At 42.1% G+C, this 27,171-nt stretch overlaps 1 protein-coding gene across 2 annotated transcripts in view; it reads left to right on the top strand.

Annotated features, from left to right (window-relative positions):
• tmem132e (transmembrane protein 132E) overlaps positions 1-27,171 on the top strand; it is a 637,247-nt gene that overhangs the window by 506,501 nt on the left and 103,575 nt on the right. For both annotated transcript variants that reach the window (XM_054731106.2, XM_015961920.3), the window contains exon 3: positions 19,905-20,045. In XM_054731106.2, the coding sequence (XP_054587081.2) occupies positions 19,905-20,045 (141 nt within the window). The remainder of the gene's footprint in view (positions 1-19,904; positions 20,046-27,171) is intronic.

The raw sequence follows: 27,171 nt of genomic DNA, 5'->3' as shown, positions 1-27,171 counted from the left end.
CGGTGACAGATGCGGCGAATGATTACCCAGGATGCTCGTGGTCCGTGTGCACAGATTGAGCAGCAGCGTGGAACTTCCAGAGGAAGTAAAACCATCAACCCTTTTAAGGGGAAACGACACCCACAACAGCCGTTTTCATCTGCTGCAGAGACCAACATCCTCTGTTTAAGGCCTGTAACGGAGCTCTGCAGCTCGAGGCCCAAATCTGGTCGAATCAAGCAGGAGCATGACTGAGATTTAAACTTCTAAGATGTGTGATCTGTGGAGGAAAAGGAAGAAGTGAGCCTCTTAAAGCCATCTTCTCTGCTCTGTAATTACGTGTCTGATTCTCTTCCATGAGCTCGGTAACGAGAGCTCTTCCCTCTGACTCCTCATGCTTCTGTTTTTCCCTTTTCTTGGTTTTCTGATGATATCACCGCATAAATAAGAACAATCTAAATAAAATTTTATCCCATCAGTGGTTCAGAATTAGCTCTAAAAGAGCCACTCACCAGAACGACTGAATTATTCTCCTCCTTTGCACCTCTTCTTTTTCTCCTCCAGTGAATTGTCAGATTAAGCCACATTCTGACTGCCGGGCCGCAGCGAGCTGCACGTCGGCGCCTTTCTTCCTATTTATTTCACTCAGAAATGAGCGAACTGCACAACGGGCTGATGACGTCCCTGTTGACTGAGCCCTGTCGCATGGCTCGGTCTCTTTGTTTACTGAGTTCTTTCATTGCGCGAGACCTTTCTGCAACGCCGGGGCCTCCGTCAGCCAAGTGAACATCTGCGGCGATTGCTGCTCCGCTCCTCGTGGCTGACGAGGCTGTGACTCCCAACACCTCTCTCATCTTCGGGTCATAATAACAAGCCCGTTGTTTGCTGGGCTGAGTTTGTGGGACCGTTAGGAGAGCTTTAGTTGCAAGAAATCTTTGAATTGTGAAGCTTTAAGAGTAAAACACAGAAAGTTTGTTTGTGCTAAACTGCCCACTGTGGTAGTCACTGTCACATTGTTATATTCACATTAGATCATCTTTTGTATTTCTACAGATACTTGTATAACTCTCGTTGAGTTACGAGGAGTGTTTGCACTTCTTTGTCTTGTCTGTGTTTTCTCAGATTAACAGCAAACACCCTAACGATCGCTCACGGGGATGGCCGGTGTCGGTACAAGATCTGCTCGGGTGCAAGATCGGCTCGAGGTCCTTCGGCTGCCGATGACGTCAAAGTAGTTGATTGGCTGAACATGAACTTTACTCAATTACGTAATCACGTTACGTTGTTATCACGTTACATTGGTCCAGGCAAATCTTTGTGTTGGAAAGATGGACAACTTTTACAAAGAAATCCATCATTACCTCTTTGAAAATACACTTTTAGCATAGAGCTGCATGTATATTAGGGCCGAACGATTAACTGCATGTGCAATTAAATTGCGATGTGACAAAAGGAGATTTTCTAATCGCAAAGGCTGCAATTTGGCAGCGAGTGGTTAGCGCAATGCTAATATACATGGAAAAACCCATAGGAATGCTAATGCTAATATCACCGATTACATTCTTACAAATTATGAATTAGAAACGTGCCAAATGATTACATTTGGAGTCTAATAGAAAGTAAAACTACCATCAATCAGATAAGTACAGACAGGTATTTTAGTAAAGCCAGAAAACTTTTAACTCTAGAGTTTTGGCTAGCAGCTATGAGCGTACCTGAACTACGCATGGACAAGACGTCAAAAACTCTAAACACAAAATACTTCAATAAACGGGATACACTTCTTTCCTGCAAATACAATTTCACAGGTGTTGCTAATACCTATGATCCTTCAAGGGATGTGCTCAAAGAGGAGTTCAACATTATGAATAAGATATAGTGTTTTATTTTACAAATACCATTATAAACACAAACTTACGTCTTAAGAAACATTATTTTAATAACGAATCTGCTAAATTCTTTCCAACAGTATAGATGTGTAGTGTATTTTGTCCAAGTGGGTTTGCCGTACTTTGACGTCATCGGCAGTCGAAGGACTCCGAGCCGATTTTGCACCCGAGCAGATCCTGTACCGACACCGGCCGTCACTCATTAAGCCCGGAAAACTCAGACTTCCTGTTGCTTCCTCTCTTGGTTTTAATTGGCCGATCGGGTGGCAAATAAAACAAAAAGTGACTCTGATGGTGGTGGCCACCTCTTTGCCGTGACTAAACTGGATGCTGTGTTCATTTTCCGTGTGAGTGCACAAGCTCTGTGCAAAGCTAACTTGGCCAGTGACAAATAAAAACTGGAGGCGGCGATACTGTGGATGTGTTTGTTTGAAATGCATGGTTGATTAAATGGGTCAGAGAAGTTTTACAAACAGGCAACAAACCTTTTCTGCTTTCAAAGTTGCTCCTGCAGACGTGACATAATGGAAGCTCCGTGCAGAGTGGAGAATATAAACGAATCCGATGTCATTGGACACATAAAAGCAGCGCCGCAACGGGCCAAGGACAGATAAAAATCTGCACTTACTCTGAATTATGCATACTTTCACGGAACGGACCTGGTTGTGTCTGCAGCACCACAAGTGGCAAAGTTGTTGTAAAGTGCCCCCTCAGAGGAGCTAGAGGAATTTCAGCTTACGGACGAGTCTGTGTGAAAAAAGCCCAGCCGGCCAAATGTAGCTGCCGTGCCGAGGCCGGTTTCTGCTGGAATGTAAAAGCGAGAGCAGCTAATGCCTCTGAGATGTCCAAGTGCTGACATTTTAGTTGTTTATTTACTTTTCAGCCTTCATCCATGCATCACTTAAGGGACGGCGGTGATGCCTGACTCAATCCATCAGTGTTCTTTTCGCCAATGGTGGCACGACAAACGTTTTGAGAACCGTTGTCACAGCCACCCACCATCAAATGTGTGTTTACTATATCCCAATCGGCAGAATAACAAGCCACTTGTGAATGCCAAATACCGCCGTTCAATCTGTTTGCCCCTGACAGATTGAGAGGCAGGACTTGGTCGTGCCATTTGATATTTTCGTGCAGGGATTTGTAGCCGGGCCCAAGCGAACCTCACAACCCAGTGCCGGGAGTGGCATGTGGTGTGGCTCAGAAACTACTCGGCGGTTACATCACAGCAAAATCCAACGAGGCACAAAAATCTGAGACTAAGCTAAAAGTATAGACATTAGTTTACGCTGTCGGTCATCTTCCTAGAAGGGCGGACAGTTTCATAGCATGTTCTGTTACCAATACTCTGAGTGTGAGGACTCCTACACTAACAGTTTAATGAAGTTTGACTTGGGCAGCGGGCCAGAGCAGTGCTTCACTCTGGAGCTTTTCTGTGTTCAAAGGAATATCCGTGGTTGAGATAAAACTCAGGAAAAAACTTTTAAACGGTTCAAAAGGTTCTGTTTCCTCTGCGAAAACCTTCGCGAGGCCTTCTCACCCTCTTCAATTGTCCTGTTTCCACTATAAGAATCCCGGGAACTGTATCGGAAGAAATCAGCTATTTCCTGGAACAAAAAGCTTGAGTAAAGTCCCGCCCAGTGACTCTACCGGGTCTTTCTGAGTACCGACCTCCATTCAGGTACTTTATTGCCAACAAAATGGCCTGGAAAGCCGACTTGGTGAGTCGGAGACAAATTGGGGACCCTGAAGTCTGCTAGTAGTGGAAACAGGCCTGTTGTAGCCTAGAAATCAAGCAACCATAGCAGTAGCAAAAGATTTAGCTCTGCAGATCGGTCTAGCCACACTCCATTGTACCCTCAGCAGATCTACCATTGGACCAAACAGTTCTGTGTCTGGCCAATCACAGCGCTCCACGTTTGTTGGGTTTGTTGTAGACTTGAGCTTTTCTTTGAGGCATGAGCAGATAGATACATAAGTCCTTTATCTAAGATTTAAAAACGACGTATTTCCTCCCACATTGCATGTCGGAATGCCTTTTTTCTGTAAGCGATGAATATGTCACGTTGTTTGTTGCTGTGATTGGTCCTAGCAATATCCATTTGCATCAGACAGTGTGAAAGACAACCGTAGCTTCCGCCATTGCTTCAAAGGCTTGTGGCCAGACTGGAGACTAGGGTTGGCATGCTTGAGAAATCCTCCACTTGTCCACTATGGTTAGAATCTTTTTTCAGTGAAGGTTTCTAAGATTTTTTTGTTACCTGAAAGAATTTTTTAAGTTACCTGAAGGGAAAACGTCACTTAATATGCCGAGAGTAGCTATGACCTTCAGCTATTTAGAGAAATCCACTCATGCTCCAAACAAATCTCTCTTTCCCCGCTCGCCACACCTGGCTGATTCCCCCAGGTGCGTAACAGCGAAAGGAGTCCCAGTGGATGGAGGCTGCCTCGGCAGTTCCTGACTTCTGTTTCGGTGTTTAATGCTGCTGCCACCTCCCAGCAGGACGTTTGTTGAATTGGTGATTCTAGATCAGTGGCGTGTCTTTGTGTTGGACGCGTGATGAACGGCGGACCTTTGAGCCGGACAGGAGAGGCTGCAGCTTCATTAGAAGACACTTATTTAAATGCATGGCGTGTCACCATCAGTCTCTTTAAACATCTACGTTTTCCAACAATGGTTTTTATTTTCATAAGATGAAAGCGATTGGAGATGGCTTTGAAAAGTGTTGCTTTTATGTTTGATCTCTAAGGAACGTTTCATCATCGTGCCTCTGTTTAAAAATTAAATAAGAAAAAGTATAAGAAACTTCTGCATGCAATGTTTGGCCTTAAATTCCTTTCTCGTTTTATTCTATCAAAGGAAAACGAAAAAGGAAACCTCAGTGCGATTAATAAAACACCAGTGATTTATGTTTGTCAATCTTGTATACAGAGGTGGGGATTGTAAGCTAAGGTTTATGATTAAGGAGGGACTGCTGCTATTCATCATTACATGATCCTCGGAGGAGAAGAGCCTCTGCTCTTCAGTGTGAGTGCTGAAGGAGCGTCGATGTAGTTCAAAGTCACAGCAAGAGAGTGTTTGAGAGCAGCTGGTGGTTAATCCAGTGGAAAAAGAAGTCCTTCCCTGGTGTATATCTGTCACACGTCCGGGCAGCAAGTGAGTGTGTTGATGAAACAGAAAGATAATGCCCATGTTCAGGCACGCAGCATCACAGTATGCTGCTTTCATAGTCCCCAAGGCCGAGTGAAGGCTTTCAGGTACTGCTGGTAAGAAGTACTGGAAAACCGCTCGTTTACCAGCTCTGAACTGTATTTTTAGGGCTTTTAAAGTAAACCCCAAATTTTCTTGCGTATCAGCACAGCCAGAGGGGAGGAACATACAGGAGAGCCACTGCAGGCAAAGTCAGATATTGTGCCTCTTCTAAGTCTGAGTCATGTAATAAAGACATTTTTTAAATGCTTTTTTCTTTTTACATGAGTGGACACTTTTGTAGACGGTGCTGCATACAACCAGGATTTTTTTTAGACTAAATAAATGGTCTCAGTGGTCGTAATGATTCCCACACAATTGAAGCTAATGACTTCAATGACTAGGGGGGAGGGGTAGACAAGGGTAGTTTCTGGGTTAGGTCCTTAAGCAAAACACTTAACCCATCTTGCTTTTGTGTGTGTGTGTGTGTGTGTGTGTGTGTGTGTGTGTGTGTGTGTGTGTGTGTGTGTGTGTGTGTGTGTGTGTGTGTGTGTGTGTGTGTGTGTGCGTGTGTGTGTGTGTGAATCATATACTGACTGAGAGCCACTGTACTTGTGCCGGTCATTTATGCATTTGTATGACAGTCATTTCCTTGAGTGAGTGATGTCACCAGTAGGTTAGATCCTTACATTAGAATAAACACTGATAGAATATTATTTAAAGGAGTCATAATTGGCCCACCATTGTGGACACAATCATACGTATTTGGGTTGCTATAAGCTGGGAAGCTCCGATATCTGGGAGGGGCTCAGAATAGAGCTGCTGCTCCTCCAGTAGTTTAGGAGGAGCCTAGGCTAATTTCCTTATTTGTGATGTCACAAATAAGGACTTTTTAAAACAGCTTATTTTAGGCACACAATTCCTTAATCCAAACACTGAAAATTGATTTTTTTTTCGTGTTTGAATTGTTTATAGAGGCAGTAGAAACCCAGAGGGCAGCACAAAAGGTGGCTTTTAAGAAGTCACCTATAAAATGGCAATGTGTAGTTTCCAGGCGCTAGGCAGTAGTAGTATATACACTTTAGGGTAGTTTTACACACACACACACACACACACACACACACACACACACACACACACACACACACACACACACACACACATATATATATATATATATATATATATATATATATATATATATATATATATATATATATTAGGGCTGGGACTTCATTAAAAAATTTAATCTAATTAATTTGAGGCTTTGTAGTTAATTAATCTAAATTAATCACATTTTAATCATTTAAGAAAATGTGCTCTCAAAGCAAAACTTAATTAAAATTATGAGACAGAGAATCAAACATTAGACATGGTTATTACTGTAAACTAAAGCTTTTAATAAAAATATGCATTTTAATTATTCAAATGTCACTGTGTGATATGAAACAAGACCCAAATCAACTCAAATTTATAATTACAAATAGAAAACACCTGCAAAGGGTTCCTGAGCCTTTCAATAGTCTCTTTGTCTAGTTGAATGACTGAAATAAATTTGAGTTTGCACCAGATTCTAATTTTTCCAGAAATCTGTTATTGATTTTCTGTTATAAAGAAAAAAAGCATCGACGGAGCCATTCGATAATCATGTGAGCCCACAGAGTTTCCGTTTATAGCAGAAAAGTCCTGAAACACAAAGACCAAGACCACCATCATTCACATTCACACAAATGTGCAGCTGAAAATCAGGCCATGCCGAGCCCAAGAGTCCTAATCCACGGCTGAAAGCTGTCCTCAGAAAATGAACCTTTTTTCTCCCGCTCGGATGACATTTCAGAGCGAGACATTTTGGCTTCTGAAAGCCCAGAAGCTTCAATAGAAGAACTATTATCACATTGTTTTTAGCATCTATTCAGACCTGAATTTTATACCTTTATCACATTATCCTTCATTTAGACTCATGTTTTATTCATGTCTAAGTATTGGAGCTGCATTACATTTGATCCGTAGTGATTTAAAGACAAAAATATCTAGTTTTTGTTCTGTTTGACTTAAGTTTTGTTCTTTATTCTGCACCTGCCCCTACATGTTTCTAATTAAAAAGTGTTTGGTTTCTTTATCAATGCTGCCCCTAATATACAGGTGCTGGCCAGTAAATTAGAATATCATCAAAAGGTTGAAAATATTTCAGTAATTCCATTCAAAACGTGAAACTTGTACATTATATTCATGCAATGCACACAGACCAATGTATTTCCAATGTTCATTACATTTAAATTAGATATTCATAAGTGACAACTAATGAAAACTCCAAATTTGGTATCTCAAAAAATTAGAATATTCTGAAAAGGCTGAATATAGAAGACACCTGCTGCCACTCTAATCAGCTGATTTACTCAAAACACCTGCAAAGGCCTTTAAAAGGTCCCTCAGTCTTGTTTTGAAGGCACCACAATCATGGGGAAGACTTCTGACTTAACAGCTGTCCAAAAGACAATCATTGACACCTTGCACAAGGAGGGCAAGACACAAAAGGTGATTGCTAAAGAAGCTGGCTGTTCGCAGAGCTCTGTGTCCAAGCACATTAACAGACAGGCGAAGGGACGGAAAAAATGTGGTAGAAAAAAGTGTACAAGCTCTAGGGATAACCGCACCCTGCAGAGAATTGTGACGACAAACCCATTCAAAAATGTGGGGGAGATCCACAAAGAGTGGACTGCAGCTGGAGTCAGCGCTTCAAGAACCACCACGAGGAGACTCATGAAAGACATGGGATTCAGGTGTCGCATTCCGTGTGTCAAGCCACTCTTGAACAAGAAACAGCGCAAGAAGCGTCTCGCCTGGGCCAAGGACAAAAAGGACTGGACTGATGCTGAGTGGTCCAAAGTTATGTTTTCTGATGAAAGCAAGTTCTGCATTTCCTTTGGAAATCAAGGACCCAGAGTCTGGAGGAAGAGCGGAGAAGCACAGAATCCACGTTGCATGAGGTCCAGTGTAAAGTTTCCACCGTCAGTGATGGTGTGGGGTGCCATGTCATCTGCCGGTGTTGGCCCACTCTGTTTCCTGAGGTCCAGGGTCAATGCAGCCGTCTACCAGGAAGTTTTAGAGCACTTCATGCTTCCTGCTGCTGACCAACTTTATGGGGATGCAGACTTCACCTTTCAACAGGACTTGGCACCTGCACACAGTGCCAAAACCACCAGCACCTGGTTCAAGGACCATGGTATCCCTGTCCTTGATTGGCCAGCAAACTCGCCTGACCTTAACCCCATAGAAAATCTATGGGGTATTGTGAAGCGGAGGATGCAATACGCTAGACCCAACAATGCAGAGGAGCTGAAGACGACTATCAGAGCAACCTGGGCTCTCATAACACCTGAGCAGTGCCACAGACTGATCGAGTCCATGCCACGCCGCATTACTGCAGTTATTGAGGCAAAAGGAGCCCCGACTAAGTATTGAGTGCTATACATGCACATTCTTTTCATGTTCATTCTTTTCAGTTGGCCAACATTAGAGAAACAAACATTTTTTCATTGGCCTTTAGAATATTCTAATTTTCTGAGATACCAGATTTGATGTTTTCATTGGTTGTCACCTATAAATATCAAAATTAAACGTAATAAACATCGGAAATACATTGGTCTGTGTGCATTGCATGAATATAATGTACAAGTTTCACGTTTTGAATGGAATTACTGAAATATTTTCAACCTTTTGATGATATTCTAATTTACTGGCCAGCACCTGTGTGCCCACCCAAACTTCGATTTAATGCTTTTCCTTGTAACTTTGTCATCAGTTTTCCTTTTTAACTCGGGCTGGATTTGATTTATGCACACACTTTTATTTTTTCACATTTTGTTGATTAGCTTTTATTCTCCAAAAAAGCCAGAAACCACATGAAAGCTTCAAAGGTAGAAACAAAACGTATATAAATGAGAGTTTGGAGAAGACAGTCTACCTGTTACTGAAGGTGACAGACTCTCAAACCCAGTCTGGTTCTGGTTCAGCCCATGAGATTTAACGCTAGTTTTCAGCTGATCGACTGTTTGGCTTCCCAGTGCATGCTGGGAGGACGAGCAGTATTTGAGGTGAGAGCTGGCTCTGAATGCTGCTTTCAGACTAAAATATGCACAAGCTGATTTTTCTTATCTAAAGCACAAATAATGGACTGTGTTCGTTCAACTAATGACTTCCTGTTGTACAGAATGGATGTTGGGTTGTTTCATTTGTTGGTCGACACAACTTTAGAGCTAATTGATGCACAGATGCATCCTTTTACGCAATTACTGACGTGTTCTGCTAACTGACTTATCTTTTATAATGAGGGTTTGGATTCTGCTGCTAATATCTCATCTGTACGAGGTTTTTACACCAACTCTTAATGTTGTTTTGGCTCACGGAGTTCTGGGTAACACGACGCAGAGGTCACATTTTCAAAAGGCAGATTTAGGTGGCAGATTTGTGTGGTTTTTATTTTGTTTAACGGTATGAGGGATTAATACAGAAATAAAATTACTTTTCTCAAATAGACTACCATAGAAACGCCCAGGCCTATTTAGAATTAGGAGTAAATTAAATATTTAATTTGATATCTAGAAATAAATTAGAAATTTCAAATGACCCTTATTATCACAAATCCCCATTAAACTATTTCTGCTCTTAAAGCCTCCGGACGGAGTATCAGGCTTAGTACATTCTTCAGAAACCTGCCATATCTGGTCCTATAGGTGAATACTGCCCTCTGGTGGAGGATCTACAAGTTGAAAGGGCCAATTATATTTCTTTATTATTGTTATATTGTCACAGGAATACAAAATAAAGGTAACGCTTCCTTTTACAATCCCCTAATTACTAGTAATTACGTGGTAATTACATAGAAGTTAAAGTGTAGTATTGTGTAATTAAGTGTGTAAGTGTAATTATTGTGTAAAGCAATATTTACTGGGAATGTTACATGGTAATAACCGTTTAAGAACTCAAAAACAATAATACACTAACTTACTATGTAATTACCAAAAAGGAAGCGTTACCAAAATAAAATATAACTGATTTTTTAGTATTTTTATTAACATTAGAAAATAAATATTTCCTTTTTAAAAACTAGATTTTTGTTATGTTTGTTAGCGGAAAGGGTGTGAATGTGATCTGGAGGACGAGGCAAAATAAGAGCATGCTTTTAGTTCAGTTTTACTTCATGAATCTTTTTTGGTCTATTTTCTTGTTTTGTTTTTGGAGCCAAAATAGAAAACTAAATATATTTATTTCTTTGCTTCACATTCAAATGCTGACGTGCAACACATTTAGATTAGATTTCTGTTGAGCGTCTTCTTTTTTATACGTTTTTGTGTCTCTTCCTAAAACTAATTGCAGGCCTGCAGCAGAACAAAGCACCACTAGTTCACTTGAAAAGCGCAAAGTCATGTTTTGAACTTCTTGTGCTTGCTCTGTAACAAAATAACGAGGAAAATCAGCTCCAAAGCAGCTGCTGCGGGTTCGTATCTGTGAAGCCTCTCCAGATTCGCCCTGTTCTCATTTCCAGAGCCACCCTCTTATGAAAGCTTGTCGCTGGTCCGCTTCAGTCCCCCGTATGGCTTTGCAGCTGCATGTCCCTCTGATGCTGCTGAGAAAACCTCAAAGCCGTTTACCCGTGAAGATAAACACACGCATATCAAAGTGATGTTGATAAGAAGGGTGTTGCTGCTTCACACTTGCAGCAGGAAGTGATGAGATACAGCGCTAGGGAAATTTGTAGGCGCCTTTTGGTGGTAAAAGTTAGATGTTGGGCCCTGAAGCAGAAGATGGAAGACCTACTGAAGAAACATGACGGTCTGGTGCTGTAAGGCGTCTATCTGAGGATTCAGAAAAATAAAAGCTCTTAGATTGTACCAACGCCTGTATAGGAGGGGGACGGGGGTGCTCCCTGGATCCTGACGGTGGTGTTTATGAGGATCACAAGGCATAGAGGTGAGGCAAGACTCTGCAGCTTTGTAGATGAGGCAGCTGGAGCCACGATGAAAGTCAGTTCCTCCAAATCTGAAGCTGTGACTCTAACTGGGATATGCTGGAATGCTCCCTCTGGAATGGGGAATGAGTCTCTCAAGCAACAACGGGATATTTTGATGCAGGATCCTGAATGACTTTGTCCTCTGAGTAGAGCTGCTGTGCCTCTGCATCATGATTGTGATGCTTCTTCCACGCAGAAGACCTTTGGGTCAGACCCAGAAGTGCTCGAGAGATTTTAGTCCCCTCTGGAGGAGAGAAGGGTCTACTTCCTGGACCCGTCACCTCCCCCACGTGACCTTGGATAAGGAGTGATTGGATGAATGCATTAGACGAAGCTCGCCCCCCAGTTTTGTGAGAACATGTTGATGACAACATCGGGCCTGGTCTGACTTCATGACATTTAGTAGATTGTTCAAAACAATCTTTACTTGTATTGCTTTAATCTAAAACGCTAAATTGTTACACAAATAATGATCAGTTTTGTGACTTCTTTGCCAGTTGAGACATTATTTTTAAATTCTTGTGATGGAAGCCGTCAAGAAACAAAGACTTGAATTATAGTTTGATTCAAGTCTAGTTTGCTTCTTTTATTTATCTGACGTCGTCGATTGGAATACGCTCCGTGGAATGGCAGGGCAGAAGTCGGAGATGCCCACAGCAAGTTTCAACGGTGCGTCAAGAGGATGCTTGGAGGAGAGGAGTCCGAGGACGCGATGGAAACGAGGCACAAAACGAACGGACGGATTTGAGAGACATTACAAAGTTTGTCTTATTTCAGTAGAAAAGAATAATAATAATAATAATAATAATAATGCATTGAACTTATATAGCGCTTTTCTAGACACCCAAAGACGCTTTCACACACTCTCACATTCACACACTTCTAGTGATGGTAAGCTACTTGTAGCCACAGCCGCCTTGGGGAGGTCTGACAGAGGCGAGGCTGCCATTTGGCGCCGTCGGCCCCTCTGACCACCACTAACACAGGCAAGTTGGGTGAAGTGTCTTGCCTAAGGACACAACAGCAGAATACCCCCTGGCGGGAGCTGGAATCAAACCCATGACCCTCCGATCATGAGGCAACCCGCTCTACCACCTGAGCTACTGCTGCCCCACGTCTCTCATGCTGTTCTCGGCCCAAAATGGTCGATCTTGTTGACGAGGTTGTGTTGTGGACAGCTCAGCTTTCGAGGCTGAATTAGAAAAATAAATGTGCTACCTCCTAACGGGCAGCGTGAAAACTTGGCTCGGAATGTCTTGTCCAGAAGCTCTTCTGTTCAGCCGTCTCAGCTTCTAATAGGTGTTGCCATGGCAGAGGCGTCTGCGTGGAATGAGTAAGCAACAGTCCTGTCTCAGCTGAAGTGGCTGACGCTGCCGCTCCGTCCTCCCTGTGCAGGAGCAGCAGGACTCGCTGAGGTTCTGAGAATCGTGCATCTTGACTGCTTGCTGCTGCACAGCTCCTACATTAGCAATGCTCTTTCATTAATCAGCATTAACACAGCTCCACGGGGAGCCCGATTCATGCGGCGGTCCCATGAGGAGCGCTCCATCCCCCCTCATTTGTGGTTCAGAAGTGAAGCAAAGCCTGTGAAAAGGGCCGTCTGATTAAAAGCTCAGAATCTCTATTAAAAAAAAGGCTGTTGATGAATATGTAGGGGCTTTTATAAGCTACTGATGAGCATAGGTGATGAATACAAATGCAAGTATTACCCACCAGGGTAGCATCCTAACCCAGGAAGAGTAATGGGAATGGTTGTGTCCTACTGTAATGTGAAATGATTCACCTCATTTAGCGGTCGTCAGAAACTATAACGTCTCTGCTTTTCAACACACATCAAAGACGACAGGCTTGATCATGATGCTTCCCGTGAATCCTACGTACTTCCCTTTTATCTTCCGTCCACGTTCCATGTCAGATAATTGCTCTTAAATGGGGAGGATTTGATGAAAGAAGAAAAATAAGGCTAAAAGAATGCGTTGAATGTAAACCACCATCTTTGATGCAAAGATTTCAGCTTTGTGGGGCCTGTGTAGGATTTAAAAAAGAAGCTTCTTTCAAGAAATTAATTATCGGCTTAAAGGGTTTTCTGGTTGGTGTCACATGACTGCAAAATCTGTCTGCACTCAGCCCCTAGTTGAAGTAAGGTTTTGTAGTGAAAATAGATATTCAGCTTATTTTTCTATGAAATAAATATGTTGCAACTTATTTTTCTGATTATTGACTTTTAAGGGAACTTACCCTGACCCTGAATGGATCACGATTCTGTTCCCGTTCTAAATTATTGGTGGAGGTTTTTCCAGGGTTGTATATTTCAGAGGCGATTCAAATATTTCATTGATTTAATTTAATTTACGGGTTGCCATCAGTATGTGAAGAGCATATAGAGCAAAAATAAATAAATAAATAAATAAATAAAAGCTCCAGGAAAACATCTCCTACTCCACCTTTAATCTTTATTTGGATCCTGGTCATAACAATTGGGGGCTTGCCCAGGATTTTTAATTTGGCAAGTAATTCTTATCACCCTCGTCAGTAGCAGGCTTAACTATTAAGGGCTTGCCCGTAAGCTATTCCCAGTATGATGTTCAGTCTCCATTTCATGTTGTGGCCCAAGGAAAGTTTCACAACATCTGATATTATTTTGGCTTTTTGAAAAGGTGTCCTGTATCATAAAGAGGACATTTTAACTAACACCCCAGGTAGCGTTTAGACCCAAGGGAGTAAAAGTAGGAGTAACACAAGGAAACGTGAATCCATCTTTGGCAGATTGGGTCTTAGAGAACGTGTTACCGGATCAGCGTCTGTTTATGTATGAACTCAGGTGGATAAAAGCTTTAGAAGCGAGTCCTGCACCAGATCTGTTACACAATTGTGAAAAGGTTATGCTTTAAAGTATTTACTTCTAGTTATGAACTTGAAACCAGTTCTCAGGTTTTGCATTTAAGTTAAAATGTTGTTTCTGAGAACATTTTTCGTTGCTAGCTTTATTTTATCTATTTGAGAGGAACACTCTCATTTGATCTCAGCCACAGCTCTGGAACCAGCTGCCCAAACTGGGTGTTAATGGCTCTCTGGGCTCTCTAGACATCTAGGTGTCTGGCACTGGGACAAAGGCAGTAAAAACCACCGAGTCCTGTGAGCTGCTCCCTTCCCAAGTGGGCCGAGTTTGTTCTGTGGCTTCAAACGAACGGTCGCCGGGGATTCGGCGAGTTCAGATTCAAGCCCGTTACCTCGGGACATTTATTGTGCAGCTCTGTGTGTTCCTGAGCTGTTTTCCAAGTAACTGCCTGTGTGTTTTGTCCTTTTGATAGATGCTGTGAGCTCCTTGTCCACCGCCCCGATTCAGCGGGTTTCCTTTTCCAGGAATGGTGTTCTTAACAGATTGTTGCATTTTGACGAGAATATAAATCAGGTTTGCCTCGTTTGTCTCCAGTGATTGGTGTGTTTGTTGTAACCAACCACCACTGCCAGGTAGAAGGTAGACAGTGTTGTTTGTTAGCAAAATATCTCTTTGGATGGATTTCAATAGAAAATGATAAAAAAATCACTGTTAGGTGTTACGTCTGTAAGTAATTATGTGTACAACCCCCCACCGCTAATCAACTTCAACAAACAAATAAATCTGTTTCAAAATGTTATTGTCCAGATTTGATGAAAACAACTATAACTCCTTCATTTCTGACCTATAGGTGATGTTAGGGTTGCGAACAGCAGCAGGTGATGCTCGTTCTTTCGTGTGAGCTCCAAAGTTTTAATTTGAAATGTTGTTTTCCTCTTCTGCTGGCTAATATTACATTTATGCTGTCTTTATTGTATCTAATCCCCGAGATTTGAGTCTCTATCAGCACAAAAGTGCAACATGGCAGATTTTTCATTAAGTTCTCGCCGTTCATCAATAGTCTGACATCTCTGCCGCCCTTAAAGATGAGTCACTTGGCAAGAAACATGATAAAAATAGCCCTGTGCTTTAGAAAGGAACGCTTATTTATGGAAATGAAGGCTGACACAGTTTAAGAAATTACTTAATAACTTCTTTTGTGAAACTTCATGACTCAAAATCAGATCAAAAATGTTTACTGATGTTTTTATTCGAACAGTTTATCGAAAACTTTAAGCTCTGATGTTTCCATCAGCTGCTGGATTTTATCCGTAGTTTGGTTAAACAGGGTCGGTCGGCTCAAGTAGCTTGTGGCAACGTTTTAACAAAAGAGCTCACATGATCAGCTTGGACATGATGCTGGAGATGACTTTTGACGAACCATAGCTCAGCATCTATAAAAGAGACCAACTTGCAGCCATGTTTGTGTTTGGGGCAGCCATTTCTGATGAAGTTGACTCCAGAAGTCAAACAGTTACAGATTTACATCTAATTCAGACTTTCTAAAGTTCGATTAAACTCTGGCAAATGGTTCGTGAGATATTTTGGTAACAAACTTCAGCAAAAGCGTGACTTTCGCCTCTTGGTGGGAGCTGATAAGAAACAGGAAGTAAAGGGGCGACGTTGGTGAAGAGTCTCTGGATTTCACGAGTTGTGGATGACTTGCCGGCACACCGGCCACGAGCTGGAGAAACAGCTGAAAACATCAGCAGGGCATTAGAATTTTTATCCGTCTGCAAAAGAATTGGGACGATCTGAATGATGTCGCTAAGACCTTCAAGTCCAAATGAAAAGAGGAAAAAACCATTTAGATAAGAGTCTGTGCAGTCAGAGCTTCTGTTTGTCAGAGCGGAAGTGCAGCAGTGTGAAGTTCAGCCACTGAAAACTTTCTGTATCAGAGACATCCCAGCATTATCTGTAAGGCCATGCCAACTGCTAGTGATGAAAAAACGACGTACAGCAGCAAAACGAAAGCCAAATATGTTAATAATTCATCTGTAGCTTGTGTTTCTTGAAAACAAAACTGTCGGATCAATAATCTCCATCAGCTCTGAGAGACTCTGAGCTGCTTTTCGTTCTGCATGGGTGAAAACGTTCAGGCGTGGCCCGGTGGTCGTAGACCCAAAATCTAAATGAGAGGGAAGAGAGCGTTCTCCTTATTTCTCTCTGCTGTTTGGTATTCTGCAGGTGGACACCTTCGTAGCACGCCTCAGTGAAGTCAGAGAGGACATCTGCCAGCCAGAGCCCATCTGTAATCCACCCAAATGAAAAAGTCTCTGATTATTTGTCACAAAGCTGGAAGCCCTTTTGGTTTAAGGGAGAATTCTGACGTCTGCTAGAAAAACATGGTTATGATGTTTAACACTGGTCGTGTCTAGCAGCTGTTTTTACTGGAGCACATGAGGGACGACATCAGGAATGTGTATTTCTTTAAGCTTTCTGCAGATTTCTGTGGTTACACACAGGGTCATGCACGTGCACCCATGCATGCGTTACGATTTGTAATTGGAGGCACAAAAGCCAACTGTAATGTTGTTTTTATGGTGGATGTTTAATTCTGCTTAAAGCAAAGGATGGGGATGAAGGGAAACCACGTAAAACATACATGCTTTTTTTTTAATTTTAACCTGTTATTAAAGGGATACTATGCAGCGTTTTCATATGTTTAAATCATTTTCTTGAATATGTACTTAAATGACCCTTTTCAGGAAAGGCCATCCAGCACCCTTTGCCCCCTGCAACCAGAATACCGCATTTGCATCTTGAGACTGGCAGGCCGCTCTCTTGGGAAAAAATTGAGCCAACATACATGTGGTTGCAGTCTCCAGCACGTTTCTTGCGTGTTTTAGGTGATGAACACAGCGGATTGGTTTAATTTAGTGATGACTCACTCCAGTAGACAGTAATGAAGGCTGGGGAGACGTTTCAGCTGTTAGATTAAGGTGTTAAAAAGACAAACGCACGGCGATGATATAGGTTTTTGTTTCAGTTCTACAAATGGACACCAGGGGGTGCTAAAAGCAAGCCAAAACTGCCTTTTCCCTTTAATGCGGGTTTGAATTCTTACAAAAATAAGAGACAGCGAGGAAAGTTTAACGTTTTTCTCTTAGTTTTGTTTACGAGCATCCAGGACCTGGTGCAAACTTCTCTCAAAAGATCTTTTAAAAAAACTTTTTTTTTTTCACAAATTTCTAGTCCTTCGACCTGATGTACATTGTGTGCTTTAAAAATGAGAGAATGAAACATGTCGAGGTTGAAATGTAAATGTTATAGGTGTGAAAAACAAATGTCTTCAAAGTGACAATGTGTATTTTCCCTGGCGATAGGGGGCAGTAAATACATAAATCATTGCAAGCAAGAGGTACTTTTGTGTTTGAGTAAGACCTTACCAACGGATGCCCATTAGGGTCAAAACTAGGGGCTGCATGACTTAATTTTTTTTAAGTCGACAGTCAAGTAATGAAAATCGAGTCGACTTTAACTAGTCGTTGATGACGTCATACACCTGAAGAGGCGCGGGGGGGTGGGGGGTCGGTTGGTTCGCTGGAGTTTTTGACAAATAAAACTGCCCACATTTTCAAGTTAAACACATCTCTTTTAACAACAGTAGTTTCTGCATCTATACTGCACCACTTCAGCCCTCTCCCCCTCCCCCTGCTTCAGCCCTCTCCCCCCTCCCCCTGCGCAGGGGCCGCAAACTCACTGGTGCGCCTGCAGCCTCTCAGAGTTCCTGCTGCTCTAAACATTAAAATAATTATTTCATTTTCTGTTCCTCACTTCTGATTACCTTCAATGGTGTCTGTTGAAACCACCAGGTACAAAAACTAACTTGTTTTTATTTGACTATTTTTCTGTCCTGCCTGTTTATTATCTTCCTGCATCTCCTCTCAATCCTAAAGAGAAACTGCTACCTGGGTTCATATATATTCACCTCATGAGTTACCTTTGAACTGCAGTTCTAAAAGATCTACCGACCGCTAAAACAGCGGAGTGTGCACCGGCCGCACTGGTGCGGTGCGTCACCGAGGACAAAACAGGTGATGCGCTCCGCTCCACAGCAGCAAAAAGCATCAGGCACAAATAAAAGAATAAAAGACAGAAAACATAAAAGGAAATGAGCCGACATGAACGATCGCGTGTTAAATTAGATTTTGAGGTGGCGACACCTAATTTGATCTTACTGTGGCCATGCTCAGGAGCGCGTCAACGATCAGAGCTTTGCATGCGCAAGCTGGTTAAGGTTAGGATGGGGGTGAGGGAAAGGTTACTGCAAGAGGGTAAAGGTCACAATTTGGATAAATGTCCGTTTTACGGCGGGCGTCAGATACCGACACTCGGGCACAGCGCGTCGCCTCCCAACGCGCAGGGGCTCATCACCTGCTTTCTCTCTGAGGACTGCATCTTGTTGGTCATCATCACATGACAGCGACTAGTCTATGAATGGTATAAAAAGTCACTACAGAGCAGTGAAGTCAACTAGTCGACTAGTTGATACAACCCCTATTCAAAACCCCCTGAGAACACACCTTTTAACAAAATGACACGCACATCAGACTCCCTTTCCTCTCTGGCAATGAGTGAAGAGGTAAATGTGTAAAACAACAACACTTATGAATGGTGAAAGTTTTGGAACCGTTTGTTACAAGTCAGTAAATGCATTTTGTCCTCATGGGTTTCCGTAGAAGTAAACAAGGCGTCGACCAGGGACTTAGACCCGCTCCCATGTATTGTAGACGTGATTTTTATGGTTCGATGTTACGAAGCCGCCAATATTTTTCAACAAATGGGCATCATTTCATTCGTTTTCAACAAAGTTTCAATGGATATTTCCAGAGACTAACGGTAAAAACTACACATTGTCCCTTTAAGGAAAGGACCAAACACCAAAGAAGCTGAGAGACTAGAGATCATCAGGTTTTCAACTCATTGATGCTAAAATTATATCTATCGGTTTTGCTGTTTCCTCCGAGTCAACTCAGTCCAAGTGAATTTCCTTTTTCTTTCAGAAAATTAGAAGAACCGTTGATCAGAACCACTTAAGAGATCTTAGCTGCCTGGAACAAACCAACCCTAACCAACAAAACTAAGACCTGTCGCTATAAATCCAGGTTTTCCTGTTAAAGGGGAGTTTTCCTCTCCACTGTCGCTACATGCTTGCTCTGCTGTAACTGTAAAGTCTCTGACACAACAAGTCAGTGACTCGGTGCAATCGGCTGGGTTTGCTTACACAGGAAACTTTTAACCAACTGTTATAATGAACTGAATTCATGTTTACTTTGTGGAGTGCCTTGAGACAAACTGGTGCCGTATTAATAAACTGAATTAAAAAACTAAGCAAACATCAAATTCAAACATTTGCTAAACAAAAAATGGAAGTTGTTTATGCGTAAAAACTTTATATCTTATTGACAATGGGCCTCTGAAGTAAGAATCATATCACATTTAGGAATAAACAGGACTGGTCAGACCAAAACCTTTTGTTCTGTTGCATTTTGGAGCTGAACCCAGGTCCGTGTGCGCTGAAAGGCTCGTGTTCTGCTGGTAAACTTGACCCACCCGTGTAGGAGAATCCCCCGCGGCGCCGGAGGCTCAGGGAGCGGTTTCCTCCGAATGCATCATTAGATTCTAACTCCAGGAACTTAAAATGACTGAATTTGTTAGCAAAGTGAATTTTAAATGTTACTATGTGTTGATGACCGCAAGCTGCAGGTTTAATGATGTTTCTTGAAGGCGCGTCGGGTTCTGTTGGTGAACACCTTGACCCGGACTGGTCCCAGCCCACTGGCCTCACTGACCCGTCATCTTCACTCCTCTCTGTTATAGATTCATCCCAGGAATTGCTTTTGGCACGGCACGATGCAGGGAGGTTCTGCACGCCCAGGGTGTTCACCTCTGACCTCCTACATTAATCCCTCCCTCTAACACGTTTCTCCTCGCTTTTGCCCGTGTTTCCTGCAGGGTCAAAGCCAAAAAGGGGGTGAATCTGCTGCAGACCAAGTCGAAGAACGCCCAGTGGAAGGTGGACTGGGAGGTTCAGTCTGGCGCCAAGCATTCCATCACCACCATCGACGTGAGCAAGAACAAGGCGGTTAAGCAGGGGTGAGTCAACCAACGAGGGTCTCCACGCCGCTGTGTGACACTTCTGCTGCTCAAACCCACTCAGCTTCATGAGTCACTCTCCACTGATTACAGAGGGCTTTCAAAAGCACACTCTCATTATTGTTCAGATGAAATACACCTTTGGCCAGCAGCAGCAGCAGCGGCTAACACACCCTCTGGCTTTGTAGGACAAAGCTAAACGAGCGTAGACATTATCTGCTCAGACGCATTACGTCTGCTGTTTAATGAGTTTACGTGGAAAGATGAGGCAGATTATTTTGATAGCTGGCAGTAAAACACCTTTGAGATGAGATCTTGTCTGAGAGCAGTAATTACGCCCAGACACCTGGATGCTGTCTTCTAACATCAGTCAGGTCAGCTGTGATGGAGGAGGAGTCGGAAAGCAAAAGTGAAACTGGAGCTGCTGAAGTGTGAGAAGGTTTTAGCGGTAGAGAAAACGTCATTTATGGAAACGAATACAGATGTTGGCATCTTAGCACAAACGTTTCTGATTGCGGCTGGTTTTCAGTCGTAATTAGGATTTTCTCCAAGTTCTCAGAGTTCTTCTCATCTAAAAACCAAATTTTAGTTTAGTTTGTTTTTTTTCTTTTTGTATCTGCCTCACCCAACCAACACTCGTCCATCCTACTCACCACCTCACAGCGAGATGTTTCCGTCTTTAGAAAAGGTGTAGAAGCTCTTTGAACAGCCTCAGTTTGGAGAAACAGAAATGTGTTAACTACGGGTCAGAGCAACGTTAAAGTGGATTTTCATCATCACCTGGAGTTTGTAGTTTGTTACTTAAAATGCTTAAACTTGATTAACTGACCCTGTTCTATGATGTAAAGAACCTTTTATAATTTACATTTCCCCTAAGCCCCTCCCCCGGCTTCTACAGCAGCACAGATCATGTATACAAGCCTTGAGCGCTGACCAGTACAATCACATATCAACAAGAGAGTGCTTTTAATGCTCTCCAGTTCCCAGCATGCACTAGGGTCACGCACACCAACCTAGTTTGAATGCTAACTCGACCTGCACAGACTTGGGGTGTTTCTCGTCTCCTCGGCAACTCCTAGGCAACTGGGGCAGGACCAAGACATCAAGGCCAGGTACCTTGGCATTGAGCAACACCCTAAATGTCAGTCTGTAAACTTCAGGCTAACAGTGGATGAGGAGGGAGGGGATCTTTTGTGGATTGGAGCTAAGCATTTAGCGTAGCATTCATTCTCACGCTGTTGTTTTAGCCTGGTGTAGCGTTAGCAGGGGTGTGCTAGCATCACGAGGGCCGGATGTGTCGCTGCTTGAACGCTGCAGATTTGAGTGAAAGGAGTTATTAGCTCCTGCAGAACCTGATGAAAACCGAGGAGATAATTCAGTATTTAGCATCGGGTGTGTCTGAGTAGGAAAAATCCAAAACAAGTGACTAGAAAGATTCCTCTTTTAGTATCGCAAGAATATTTGTGGATGAGCTCCTTCCAGAGGGGCAAGGGGAGCAGGGACAGGACAGTTGTTCAAATTTCAAAATCCCGTCTCCTCTGTGACATCACACAGCTTTAATCTCAATTAAATGTTTATATTGCAATGTTATTCTGGTGATAATATCAGGATTCTTTTAAAAGAAATGCTCCAGGCTGCACAGAAAGTACTACGACTAGCTGCTGTTGCTTTATTGTGCATGTTTGTAACCATAGAGTATAATTTAAATAAGTATCTAATTAATGATGCCAGACGTAAAACAACTCAGATATCAGAAAACTAAGAGCAGTTCATCCAGACACCAGTTTATAGCAGTTGATGCAGCCCATTTGGTTGAAATCTGATAAAAGTTTGACCAAAAGTGGCTCGGAATCGTAGCTCTGCTGCTAAATTCTGCTCCCTGCAAGAAACCATAGAATAATAAAGTCATGTAAAATTCCCTGTTGTGCAAAAGTCTATAAAATAGTGTTCGATGATAGAAATGAAGCTGTTTGAAGGCTGCAGCCTTTGTTGGTAGCTGTTAGCTCTATTATCAGATCTAATCTCCGGTTTCCCAGTTTGAGTTTTCCACAACAGCTAACCATCTCAGAGCCGTTTGTTCACACGCTCAGATCACTTCAGCACCACCTGACGTTTAAATGTTTGACACACAAAGTTGTGCTCAACTGGCTAATTGATTTCCATAAAACTCGGAATAATTAACATTTTTTAAAAGTAAGCAGCAGCATTTCCTTTTTTCCGACGTGTGTGGAGAGTGCTTAAAAGATTAATCAGAACTGGATCCCATGACAGGAACCAAAGATTATCCAGCATAAACAGAGTAAACAAACAAACTGGTTTTAATTGAATCATATGTGCTGAAACATGGTTCAGATGAAAACAGCCACCTCTTTTCATTTTGGTTACATTACCGAATGTTTGACTCAGGTAAACAAATCCTTTAAAAACACATCAGCACCGAGAACATTCATCACATTTTCTCTTGGGCTAAAGTTTGCCCCACCGCTGAGCCGGAGCCACCGAGGGGAAGCAACTCAAAATTAGCAGCCATCTATCAAAATATGTGATGCATTCACTTCATTAAGGACTGAAGCGCCGGGAGTTTGGGTAGAGACATTACCACCGGCTGCTCCACATACCGGCATCCCTGTGGATGCCCTCCTGGCTGGGGAGGACCTCATGGATGAAGAAAACACCAGAGCAGTGGCGGTTTTACCATTAGGCGTAAGTCGGCGGCCGCCTGCGGCCCCCTTATGTTGGGGGACCCTCAGCCCTGACTGCTGGCACCCCTCTGTTAATGCCACAATGGACTATTCCTTTAAGATGTTGATGCACAAACAGGAAGTGATTGGTAGTCATTCCAGTCCAATCCAGTTGGTGGCAGTAATGCACCAATTTGTTGTTTGTCAAGTGCCATAAGACCACAAATAAGAAGAAAAAGAGAAAGCAGAAAAAGAAGAGAGGCGGAAGTGTTCGTAACAAATTCAAAGCAGTAGTCAAAGCATTAACTCATTCACTGCCATTGACGACTAAAGTCGTCATTTGCATTTTTTTTTTTACTGTTTGGGCGTCAAAACGAGCCCCCCGAGAGAACAAACATCTCAGCTCTAAAGCCAATCTTCATCCGCATACGTCACGTGATCGGGAAGCAGAACATCCATGTGTTAGGAGATCGTTTTGGGCCGCTGCTGTAAAAAAAGTGAGGCGCAAACCGGAAAAGCTTCTGCCGATCACAATTCAACAACAAATTATGAAAGAACGGATAACGCTCGAAACGCGCGGATTCTTCCTGATGTAAGAGGTGAGTCTCCGCTTTGTTTTGGTTGTTTTGGCGTTGACATCATCCTAGCGCGCAACGTTCTGTGACTCTTAAAGAAACAGTAAAAACGGTGAGCAACACTGGCAGCGAATGAGTTAAGCATGAAATGGAGTTGTCCTAGTGGCTCCAATAAGAGAAAGAAGCAGCTTGTTTTAAAAAAATCTTTCATCTTCACTTCCGAAAGTGACGTCGTTTTTCCATGTAAACATCAAAAGGAAGCAGAAAGGAAAGACAATGGAAAATGTTTAAAGGGAGGAAAACATAGACCAAAATGGAAAATAGAAAAAAAAAGAGGCAAAAGCACGGAGCACTGACAGGAAGAAGACAACAGAGCAAATACTGAAAGCACTCAAAGGGAGGGAAAGACAGGAACAAAGAGGAGGACTAATAAAAAGTGAAAATAAGTCATGTCAGAAGAGGAGAGTTTCACAAATCCAGTTAAAGATAAGATTGTCGAAAATTTAGTGTAAGGGGGCCCCATGTCTGTGTTCGCCTTGGGCCCCCAAATTGCTAAATCCGCCACTGCACAAGAGTCCTAACTAAACAGGAAACCCTCTGTTTCTGCTCACATTTACTCCTTAGCACCTCACTGGAAACCTCTGCTGCTGTATTTCGTGACCTGTGCCTTGTAATCTTTGCCACTCTGTCAGCTTGTGGGAAATGTCCAGTAGGGGGGTCAAGCGTGGAGACAGACACAGAGTGTCAGGTTGCATTTAGTCAAGTCCACTCTGTGACCACCCCGAAACAAAACTACCAAACAACGGGCGTCTAAAGTCACTGAACATTTCACCTTTATTTTCTTTATTCCCACTGAGCTGATTAAACACCAGGATGGATTTCTGAAGTGGTGATGACTCTTGAGATTCTCGTGCAAGATTTAGATTTTATTTTCTGAAGGTGGTGATCTCAGCGCGGCACTTCCATTCAGTCAAGCACAGATTAAACATCATGCGCACCTTTAAAGGATTATTTCATCTGATTTAGAAGATCACAGTATATGGAGACAATCTTTGTACGCAGATCACCAGGTTTGTCTGGTTATTCTGCTTTTAAAAATGCTGTCTTAACTACAGTCATTGCTTCTGAATGCTTTTTAATCCTCTTCAGTCGCCTGCGTTCACACTCAAGCAGGATCTGTAAACAGTTGGTGATGAAGAGCAAACGTTGTGTATAAATGAGGTTTCAAATGTTTATAAATTCTGTTGAAAGTCCGGACCCCTGTTAAATACGAGACTGGTCTTTAATTAGGTGTAAGGTCTTAAAAGGTTTTCATTGGGTTTTTTTCCTAAACTCCGAATCGGAGGAATCGTTTTGTCCGAGGTGCCCGCTGAAACTTTTTACTTCATTTCAGGAATGAACTGTTTTCTTTTTTTAACACAATAAAAGCTCCCAAACAGAAAAAGACTAGAAGGGTGTTGACTCGTTTCCAGCCGCTGCTGTCTGTGTGTTGATGACTGACTCGTTAAACCCAGATTGCCTCTATAATCTGGGGGAAAATGGCCTAAAAAATAAAAATAAAAAAGCAGCAATAAAATAAAAACCCAATTAGGTTCAGTAATAAATATATTTTTATTTTTCCCAGTAAGTTTTAAAAGTTTGTTTATTAAATTAGTTAAATCCTGCAGTGTCTCTGTTCATTAGAACCTGAGACTAAGGAAATCACACACACACACACACACACACACACACACACACACACACACACACACACACACACACACACACACACACACACACACACACACACACACACACACACACACACACACACACACCATCATCATCATCATCCTGCTGCCCTGATCTGATAAAACTTCAGCGAACTGCAGGAATTATTCAGCATTTTTCCATCTGGAACTGTTCCGTCGCTACAGCAGCTGGTTGCTAACGCCACATGAACAAATGCATTATTGATTGCTGACGGTGGCCTTGGAATAAATAACAGAAACACGCCGGCAGTAACAATGTCACAGTTGGTACGACGGGGAAAGTCGATCATTTAACAAGGTCCTTGGCTCCTGTCTTGGTTTTGAAAAGCGGTGGAACTGCGAGCCTCTCTGAGACGCCGGTATCGACTCTGAACCTGCGGGAAAGATGAGCAAAAATCTTACCTGTTAAGAACAAAGTGTTGTTTTAAATTGCTTACACAAAAGCATGTTTATCAGCTTGAATGTTAGAAAAGAGAATCTATTTAGCTTTAAAACGTTTCTTTTCTTTAAGGAAAGTAGGAAATAGATACGATTGTTGGTTTTTAAGATCTTCGTGTTGGTAATCTAGATTATTGTTGAGGCTGTTATAGACCCTGGGTGAAATGTGTTACGAAGGTGTTCTACTCAATTTTTAGTTAACTGAGGATCTAAAATAGCAACTAAATGAATCAATACGCCTGAATAACGTAATGAAATGTAGAGTTTTTATCTTCCAAATGTTCGTTTCCAGAGTATAATCTAAACATTTGCTGGATTAGGTAAATTTTATTCTGGTTCTTTTTGCAGAAGAGTTTCTTAGTCTCCTTCACACTTTTTGACAGTTGAACTATTAAAAACATATTTTCTATATTTCTGGGAAAAAACTGACAATAACAATTTATATAATGAAGAAATACTTTTTCTAAAGAGCCCCACCCAGATTACAGTGTCCCCAGCGCAGGCTTCACAGCCACACTGCTTGCCAATGTAATGAAGTCAATAGAGGGTTAATTGGATTAAATAAATAGCTTAAGAGCTATTTACTTTTATTGTCATTACTTGTGACCCATAGCTGTGATAATCTATTAATTATAGAATATCACCTGCTTGGTCTTTAAGATGATTAGGCAGAAGGTTCTAGGATTCTTTTAATTATTAAGGGATCGTCACACTTCGCTTTGATTCAAGAACCAGTCAGTGTTTGCAAACAAATAAGAATTTATTTTACAAACAATTTTAAGTCTTGACAAATGGTTTAAACTATTATTTACTGTGAGTGGATGCGAACTAAGAGATGGGTGTCTGGAACTAGGTGTGAATATAGTATTTCAGAGTCGAAATCTCCGCATCTCAGAGAGAGGTGAGTTCTGGATAATAAAATAATTTGGTTTTCATCTGAGCTGTAAGCTGTTCTTATCAAACTGCATACAGACGCTATCTCACTGTGGTCTACGTACCCAAGTGGAGATGCCCTTTCGGATCCAAGATGTCAAGGGGTTGGAGACCCCGGGTACAGAAGTCCATAGACTAACTCCTAGTGTCATGAGTTGGTTAGGAGGAAGTTAGGACCCAAGATGCATAGAACCAGATGGACGAGGCATGGGTGGAAGATGAAATAAAAATCCTTTATTTGGGGATAATCCAAAGGCAAGGAGCCAAAAAACCAAAAATCCAAAATGACTAAATAAGAGATCCAAAAGACTAGAAGCTTGAGACACAAGAAGCACTGGAAACACTAGAGATAAACGAGAATGAGTCTGACAGAAACAATGGACCGACAAAACATTGAGACACAGACAGGGTTATATACACTGGGGAGGATGAGAGGAAGATGAACTGCAGGTGTGTGGGGAGAGAGAGCAGGTGAACTTAATTACTGATCGGGGAGGAAACTAACATGACCTAAGAATAAAACCTAAAGACAAGAAGAGCAGGAAACATAATTAATAATCTAAGGGGGGAGAAAAAACCACAAACACCAGTGGGAAAAACACACTAGAGAGACTAATAACATGAACAGCTGCAGCTAAAGGAAGATGACCTAAGACAAAAAAGCTAAAAACCAGCAGGGCAGCAAACATAACTAATATTCTAAGGGGAAGCTGAAACTAAAGGAAAACACTACAGAAAGAAAAACTAC

Source organism: Nothobranchius furzeri, chromosome 10 (genome assembly GCF_043380555.1).
Source record: "Nothobranchius furzeri strain GRZ-AD chromosome 10, NfurGRZ-RIMD1, whole genome shotgun sequence".
Taxonomy (NCBI): Eukaryota; Metazoa; Chordata; class Actinopteri; order Cyprinodontiformes; family Nothobranchiidae; genus Nothobranchius; species Nothobranchius furzeri.
The sequence above is the reverse complement of the archived record's forward strand: the minus strand, read 5'-3'. Positions and strand labels throughout refer to the sequence as shown.